The sequence below is a fragment of the Elephantulus edwardii genome, unplaced genomic scaffold, assembly GCF_000299155.1.
Source record: "Elephantulus edwardii isolate Elephantulus edwardi_28Jun2011 unplaced genomic scaffold, EleEdw1.0 scaffold00032, whole genome shotgun sequence".
Lineage (NCBI taxonomy): Eukaryota > Metazoa > Chordata > Mammalia > Macroscelidea > Macroscelididae > Elephantulus > Elephantulus edwardii.
Genome location: NW_006399782.1, coordinates 9,513,497 through 9,522,713, shown reverse-complemented (window position 1 = coordinate 9,522,713; position 9,217 = coordinate 9,513,497). Strand labels below are relative to the sequence as shown.

General features: G+C 37.5%; 1 protein-coding gene across 2 annotated transcripts in view; it reads left to right on the top strand.

Moving 5' to 3' along the window:
* SLC15A2 (solute carrier family 15 (oligopeptide transporter), member 2) overlaps positions 1 to 9,217 on the top strand; it is a 54,047-nt gene that overhangs the window by 4,152 nt on the left and 40,678 nt on the right. Inside the window, exons 2-4 of one of the 2 annotated variants that reach the window (XM_006884240.1) lie at positions 380 to 467; positions 1,180 to 1,321; positions 7,710 to 7,802. In XM_006884240.1, coding sequence (XP_006884302.1) covers positions 380 to 467; positions 1,180 to 1,321; positions 7,710 to 7,802 — 323 coding nt within the window. The remainder of the gene's footprint in view (positions 1 to 379; positions 468 to 1,179; positions 1,322 to 7,709; positions 7,803 to 9,217) is intronic. The other variant, XM_006884241.1, reaches the window with a different exon arrangement.

Here is a 9,217-nt window from a genome sequence, read left to right as displayed (position 1 = left end):
AAATATATGAAAAAGAGGAATCTTCCATGGTACCACAGACACTCCATATACTATCTCCACCTTGTTCCTAGAAAGAAATACTTCTGCCCAGAGCCTCAGACATTTTATTTATTAGTTGTGAGAAAATGAACAGGCCCTGTATCTAACATTAAAGAATGTCTGAGCAATTTTATTTTAACTGAGGGAGGAACAAAGCAGTAGTAAGATTAACTTCACTTACACCTCAACCAGCAATTCAAGCAACACTTGATAAGTGTTTCATGAGGAACTCCTACAGTATTTCTCTTTAGGATAAGAAAAACGATTGGGGTTTTTTTCCCTTGTGAATCAATCTAGTGACTTTAAGTATGACTCATGAGTGAATTTTTTTGTTTCATAGAAAATCTGTGGCACCAACTATCCACTGAGCATTGCCTTCATTGTGGTGAACGAGTTCTGTGAACGCTTTTCCTATTATGGCATGAAAGGTAATCTTGGTGTCCCAGAGTCCTGCTCTTTGCCATTCACTCCTGCTCATATAAGATCCTAGCTTCTTCGTTGAGGCTAAGCTCTATCTATTCTTCCCATCTTAGCCCAAATTTATCTCTTCCTTTAGAGACAACTTCAAATAAAGGTGTCATGAAATTCCTTTAGTAACTCCTATTGACCAAGAACAGAAAGGCCTAATAGCAACCAGAATGCAATCTCTAAGGATAAGGTGGGAAAGCTCTTGTTACCAAGTGCCATTCATTGTAGTTGTCCCTCATGCCTTTGAATCATTTATTGTTTGAAAGGTAAAGAATAAAGAGGTGTTAGAAAAACCATGTTTTCTTCAAAGCTGCCCTCAATGATGCTACGGACAATGTATAGCCTAGAAAGAGAAATATTGTATTTGCACACTTACCTCCACTCAGTGTCATAACTACCACAGACTCTGTTGCTATTTCCTTGGTGGTCATATCACTAACTGGGGGCTCTGGAAGCATAGCCCATAGGGAATTGTGCTGCTAAACCAAAGATGGGCAATCTCCTCCTGTGTAGTTTACAACATTGAAAAACCTGTTGGAAGGTTAACATGAAGTCGGTTCAAACTCAATGACAATATCACTAGAAAACAGTGCTGAAGACCTAGAGTACCAGAGTACAAATGCATTTCTCTTTGATGTCTCCTCCTTCCCCCACCCTTTTTTTTTATCACAGCTGTGCTGACCCTGTATTTCCTGTACTTTCTACACTGGAATGAAGATACTTCCACATCTGTATATCATGCCTTCAGCAGCCTCTGCTACTTCACTCCCATCCTGGGTGCAGCCATTGCGGACTCGTGGCTGGGAAAATTCAAGTAAGAAAGATGGCTGGTCATATGCTTAGGAGTTTTGCAGATATTTGCTTTTGTTTCTAACTGATTTTCTTTTCAAGGATGGCAGGATTTATTTTATGTTTTTCAAGTCAGTGAGAGGCACATTTTCATGGCTTGCTGGTAAGCAGTGCTGTGCCCACCCCATGCACAAAGGCCTGCTCTCCAGGTAACCCTGGTAAGGAAGTGGCAGGACAAAATGCAACCCTTTGTTCCTGGCCAGCTTCCTAGCTAACCAATATCCTCTTTCTTTCTTTTCTTTTCTTTTTTTTAAAAAAATTTTCTACTAGTTTATTTACAAAATTTGAATACATTGTTTTCAAGAACATATTCCTTCCTTTTCCCTCGCCCTCCCCATCAAATTGTACAACCCCATGATTAATCCACCATGATCTTAGCAATTGATGCAGAAAATGCCTTTGACAAAAACCAACACCCCTTCCTGATAAAGACACTCAGCAAAATTGAAATAGAAGGGAATTTCTTCAACATAATGAACAGTATATATGCAAAACCAAGATCCAATATCATTCTCAAAGGAGAAAGACTAAAAACATTTTCCTTGCAAACAGGGACCAGACAAGGATGCCCACTGTTACCACTTCTTGTCAATATTGTATTGGAAATGCTTGCTAGGACAATATGACAAGAGAAGGAAATAAAAGTCATCCAGATAGGCAAAGAGAAGGTTAAACTGTCACTATATGCAGATGATATGACAGTGTACATAGAAAACCCCAAAGACTCAAAAAAAAAAAAACTGTTAGAGTTAGTAGGCCAATTTAATAAAGTGGCAGGATATAGATCAATATCCAAAAATCAGATTCTTCTGTAGTAACAAACAGAACTTAGAAGGAAACCAAGAAAGCAATACATTTACAATAGCCAACCACAAATTGAGATACTTGTGACTGAACCAACCTAGAGATAAAAAAGTGCTATACAAAGAAAATTACAGATTCATTCTGCAAGACACAATAAAAGACCTAAAGAAATTGAAAAATGTGCCCTGTTCATGAATAGGAAGACTCAATATAGTGAAAATGACAATCCTACCAAAAACAATCTACGTGTTCAATGCAATCCCAATCCAGATACCAAATTCATTTTTCAAGGAGATTGAAAGAGAAATTATCAAATTTATTTGGAGAGGCAAGAGACTCCAAATAAAATACTGCTGAGAAACAAAAAAATGGGGTTGGGGCAAAGCACTCCCTGACCTCAAAACCTACTACACAGCAGTAGTTACCAAAATAGTGTGGTACTGTTACAATGGCAGGCACATTGACCAATGGAACAGAACTGAGAACCCAGAAATAGACCAGCTATCTATGGTCAACTGATATTCGACAAGGAAATCAAAGCTATCAAATGGGGAAATGATAACCTTCTCAACAAATTGTGCTGGCAAAACTGGACTTCCACCCACAGAAAGCTGAAGCAGGATCCACATCTCACACCATACACAAAAATCAACTCAAAGTCGATCAGAGAGAGATCTGGGGGGTAAAGCCCAGAACAATAAAATTCATAAGAGACAAACTGAGATCAAGCTTAGAAGTGCTAGTCAAGGTATAAAGAGACTTCCAAATACAATCAGAAATGTTCAATCTAATGTTTCTAACTTTTTACCTTCAAGCAAGAATATACATAGCTTATCTATAACTAAACATATATGGAAGAACTAGTTCTAATCCTGATAGGTGTTTCCAAAGTTTCCACAACTTTTCCAGTTAGCAGGTATTTATCCTTTTCATATGTCATGTTTGTTTTCTCTACTGTAGCTTAAAGCCAATTTATGTTCTGATTTCAGAGGGTATACAGGTTATTATGGTGACCTAATGAGTAAAGGGTTGCAATACAATCCAAAGGTAGGTGGCTCAAATTCACCAGGTGCTCACTGTACCAGGAAGAAGATGGGCCGTCTCCTCCCATGTGATTTACTGCCTTTGAAAACCCACTAAGGAGTCAGTTATGAGTCAGTTCTGACTGAATGACGCAGGAAAGTTACAGCACAGATTAATTAGCATCTGTGGTGGTGAGGTGAATTAAACAATGGACTGTTGACTGCAGGGTCAGTGATTGGAATCCACAATCTACTTTAATAAAGATTCATAGCCTTGGAAATGCAAGGAGAGTTTCTACTAAGTCCTGCACCGTTGCCGTAGGCCAGAATCAGCTGGATTCTGAGGTTGAGTTTGAATTTGAGTTGGATTTTGAGTTTGAATTTGAGAAATTTCTTAAGGAGGCTTGGTGTCACAGTGGTTAAGAATTTGACTGTTAATTGAAAAAGTCATGACTTGGATCAGGTCAACCTTAGTCCTCAAATTGACATCTTTGCTTTTTAACTCTTTAAAGAAGCCTTTTGCTATAGATTTGCCCAATGCAATATAGCCATTCAATTCATGACTGCTGTTTCCATGGATGTGTTTTTTTCCTATGGGTTTTTTTTTTAAATTGTGATTTTAATGAAAGTTTACAGAAAAGTAGGATTTTCACGCATTCATTCATTCTTGTGCATTCTCCTCCCTACCCACACCCAGTCTGCTTTAAAAAAAAAAATATTCATTCATTGTTGTTCCTTGGATGTTTTTGTGGATTCAAGTAAAATGAAAATATCTAAAACTTTCAAATTTGTGTTCATGTTGCTTATTGGTGATGATTTTGTTTTCTTTATATTGAAGTGTAATTCATACAGAAGGCTGGAGTCTTCGATCTGCGTCAGTAGGGACTTCTAATCCTCTTTGCTTTCAGCAAGCAAGATTGTATTGTCTCCATAGAAAATTCTGTCAGTTTCTGGAGCCTCATTTTCACCAATCCCTTCAGAACGGCTTAGTCTTCTGGTATTGGCCACTTTGAACCAGACATTCATATGGTCTAGTTTGACAAGAAGAGCATATTTGAAGAATAGTGTCACGTTAACATTTCAAGATCTATCCTGAGATACAACACTGTCAGTTATAAGAAAATATCTGCATACATGCAAAGAATATTTGCTAATGTTACTATTATTTACACACCAACAACTAGTGCCAAAGATGGGAAAAAAACAAACTAATGGTTTATACCAATTGATGCAGACTGTAATTGATCAAACATGCAGTTAAGAGGCATTGATAATTTCTGGTAGTTGGAATACAAAAAGTTGTAACTGAAGAAGTAGCAGTGGTTGGAAAATACCGTGGTGATAGAAATGAGACTGGAAATTACACAATAAAAATATGTATAACCAAATATTTATTGGGATTCTCTTTTTTAACAATATAAACTGCAGGTTTGTACTCTTGTTCTCATTGAATGGAATACACAGGAACAAAATCTATTGTTGTTGCTGTTGTTATTTTTGCCATCCAGTTGACTATGACCATAATGAACCTGTGAACAACAAACCTGGTCATTGTCCTATCTTACGCCACCCTCACATTCTCCACCATGCTCGATCCAGTTGTATAGTCACTGCATCACCCATCCTGTGGACGATTGCCTTCTCTTTCTCTGACCCTCCACATTTCCCAGCATGATGTCCTTTTCCAAGGATTGGTGCCTCCTGACAACATGTCTAAAGCATATGAGGTGAAGTTTCACCATCCTTGCCTCTAAGAAGCACACTGGTTGTACTTCGGGACAGATTTGTTTGTCCTTTTGCTGATCTGTAGCATAATCAAAACTCTTCACCAAGACCACACTTCAAAGGTATTGATTTTTCTTTGGTCTTCTTATTCATCGTCCAACTTCAAGGTGCTCTGGAAGCAATGAAAAATTGTATTGCTTGGATCAGATGCACTGTAGTATTTAAACTGACATCCTCACTTTTTAATATTTTAGAGGGGTTTTGACAGCAGAGTTTCCCAATGCAAAGGATCTTTGTATTTCTTTACTGCTACTACCATGGGTGTTGATTATGGATCCAATTTAATGAAGTTGTTGACAATTTCAATCTTTTTTCATCTATAATAATATTGCCTATTGGTCCAGTGGTAAAGGATTTTCTTGGTGCTGAGATGTAATCATATTGAAGACTTATTCTTTGGTCTTGTACAGTATGTACTTTGAGTCTTCTTCACTTTCTGCAAACAGGGCTGTGTAATCTACATAACACAGGTTGTTGATCAATTTTCCTCCAATCTTGATGCCTCATTTCTCTTCATATAGTCCAATTTTTGGAATTATTTGTTCAGCATGCATATTTGGGAGAAAGAGAAACCCCCATTGCACACATTTCCTGATTTTAAACCATGTGGTGTTCCCTTACTCTGGAGAACAAGTTCTTGGTCTATGTATAAGTTTCCCATGAGCTCAATTAAGTGTTTGGGGATTCTCATTCTTCTCACTGTTAACCATAATTTGTTATTATCCACACAGTCAAATGCCTTAGCATAGTCACTAAAACACAAGAAAACATCTTTCTGGTATTCTTTACTTTCGGCTAAGATCCATCTGACATCAGCAATGGTATCCCTCATACCACAGCCTCTTTTTTTTCTATATTTTATTAATTTTCATAAACATTTACAGAGATTTTGGGTTTCCACTCATTCATTGTTGCACTATTCTCTCTACCCTCCTCCCAGTTTGTTCTTGTCCAAATGCCACAGTGCTTGTCAAAGCCAGTTCTGATTAATCTTCTTTGTCAGTGTGTCTTTTGCCATTCCCTGTCACTCCTCCCTGAGAGAGACTTCACCCTGAGTCATAAGGAAAAGGGGATGGTGTATTCTCTTAGCTACTTCCTGCTGAAAAGGGACGCTACCACAGCCTCTTTTGAATGCAACTTGAATTTCGGGTATTTCTATGTTGATGTACTGTAATGGAAATGCTCAGTATCACTATCCAGAACAAAACCAGGGACTTCCTGTGTAACAGACCATAGATTGTTTGTATTAAAGTTCAGTATGTTGCTCTTATCAGATATCATTTAGTTCACTCTGATTTACAGCAACCGTATATTCAAAAGATCAAAACTTTATTGATTCTGTACCATCCTTATAATCTCTTCTGCTTAAGCCCATATTTACAGTCATTGTATCAGTCTATTGCTTTGGAACTCTTCTTCTTCATTAACCTTCTACTTTTGCAAGAATTATGTCCTTCTACAAAGACTGATTGATTACTACTGACAACATGCCCAGAAAAGACAAAAATCTTACAATCCTTACCTCTAAGGAGATTCCTGAGAGCCCTTGTAAAACAAATTTGTTTGTTATGCATCAGAAAGCTGGATAATGACTAGGGATGATAGAAGGAGAATTGATGCCTCTAAGCTATGGACCTGGAGAAGAGTGTTGAATATACCATGGATTGCTAGGAGAACAAACAAGTTCATTCTGGAGAGGGTGAAGGCAGGCTGCTCCTTGGAGGCAAACATTCTTAAGCTTCATCTTACATACTTTGGACATGTTGCAAGGTGGGATGAGTCCTTGGCAGAGAGGGATGTCATGCTTGGGAGGGTGGAGGGACAGCACAGTAAAGGAAGACCTTCTATGAGGTGGATTCATTCAGTGACTGGGGTCATGGGGGTAGGTGTGTTGGAGACAATAAGATTGGCATGGAATAGAGCAGGGTTTAGGACTGTTGTACATAGGATTGCTATGAGTCGCAGGTGCCTCAATGGCATATAACAACAACAACAACAACAAAGAACTTTGAAGAGCTCTTACAGAATAAAGGCAAAAAATAAAATTAGCATTCATTGTGTGTTTTGCAGCAGTAACTAAAGCAGCAAGAGTGGCACTGCCTAGCTCTTTCCTCAGGAGCTACACTGTGTATAAAGTTATTTCTACTTCATAGAGGTTATGTGTTTAACATTTCATCTCTACACTCATTATATGTTAATCCTACTTTATATTTTATTTATTATTTGTTATGATTTGGATTATTTTTTTGAGGATGTTTGAAAACGCACACTTTTTTTCCCTCATATAACTCACTCATTGCTGTCGACCCTCCAGTGGGTTTTTGGAGGCTGTAAATCGCATGGGAGGAGGATGTTGCCCATCTTTCTCCCTTGGAGCAGCTGGTGGATTTGAACTGTGAGAGAGGTGCCCTTTGAGTTAGTAGCACTACTGTCTATGAACTATATCACCAGAGCTTCCTTTCTCCTATAAATGGGTGTTGACTGTGTCTTTGTTGTATGGTGTTTCGTCTCACAAAAAGTTTTATAAGACTATTCTTTTAGATAACAGGGTCAACCTGTGCTGATTCACTAATATTATTTCCGTTTGTATTTTTCAGGTAATTCTATTATTCTTCCTCCCTTCTTCCTCTACTTCCGGTGATCTTGATGCCGACAGAGTATTAACTCGATATCAGTATGAGTCTGTACTACTCGTGCTTCCAAAGTCTGTCTGTACACTGAGTGATTTATCTCTCTTAACAGGACGATCATCTATCTTTCCTTGGTATATGTACTTGGCCATGTGATCAAGTCCTTGGGTGCCATACCAATACTGGGGGAACAAACGCTACACAGGTAAGTAAAATCACTGTTTCACCTGACCCTTATCTCTTCCATTACACAAGCAAATATATCAGACAGTCATTACATAATTTTTTAACTTCTTACTAAACACACTTCTTTACCTTTCAACCTATTGTTTTATGATGAAGTTGCTCAACAGTAATAGATTTGTGAACAGCTGAATTCTTTTCTGCATTATCAGAAGTTATACGTTTTTATTAACCATATGGGAACTTCTGAAATTCCCTAGTTGATTTGATAAAAAAAACCCTCTTTAAATAAAAAACCCTCTAAATAATAAACCTCTTAAAGTGTTTAAAGACAACAATTAATAGAAAAAAGAGGAACGAACTGGAGGGGAGGGGAGAGAAACTAGTGCAACAATGAATGAATGGAAACCCAAAATCTCTGTAAATGTTCATGAAAATTAATAAAATGTAATAATAATAAAAAAACCAAACCAGTTAAGGCCTTCTTATCCTCCATATTTAATTGCCTATTTCATTCAGGTTAAATAAAGTTCAATAATAATTTTTCCATACATCATCTAAATAATATTTAAATTTTATGTTTATTGTATTTCTATTTACTACAGTTGTTTTGTCCCTTCGAGAGAGCTGTAGATAATCTATAAAGAATTGGGCACTAACTCAAAGGTCATACCTCTCTGGAGGTTTAAATCTACCAGTCACTCCACAGTAAAAAGATGGACAATCTCCTCCTTTGCAATTTACACCCTCAGTAACCCAAGGGAGGGTTAGCTATGAATCAGTTCTGACCTGGCAACAGTGAGTTTTGGGTCTCTTAAGTTATTGAAATCTATGGGTATGCTGTTGTTAAGTACCATCAAATCAAATCAACCCATAGCTGACCCCCCAGCTGGTTGTGAGAGGCAGTAAATTGCAGGGAACTGATTGTCAATCTTTATTCTGCAGAGCGACTGGAGGATTTGAACTGCATGCTGTTAGGTTGGCACACAGCTCCACTGGAGAGATTGAGTAGATGTGGGTGTCATTTAGTTCAGTTCATTGAGAGGATTACAGCTTTTAGTCAGAAGATCATATGAATTCATATTTATAAGGTACCAATATATGTACTTGTACATATGCATGGTGGTGAAAAGATAAAACATTTGATCAGCAGTTTGAATCTACCAGTTTCTCTGAGAAAAATGTAGCACTCTACTTCCATTAATATTAATCTTGAGTTTAGGTATTATGTGTACAGCAACATCCCAGAATAAGAGGTATTGCGTTGCAAAGAGGACTGGGGAAATGTGGGGGTAGGTAGGTAATTGTACAATGAATGATTTTTTTTAACTGAACTGCGGGAGGAGGAAATGGTAAAATGTGCAACAATGAGTGAATTAAAATACTTCTCTGTAAATGTTCATTAAAATCATAATTAAAATAAAATTTTATTTAAAA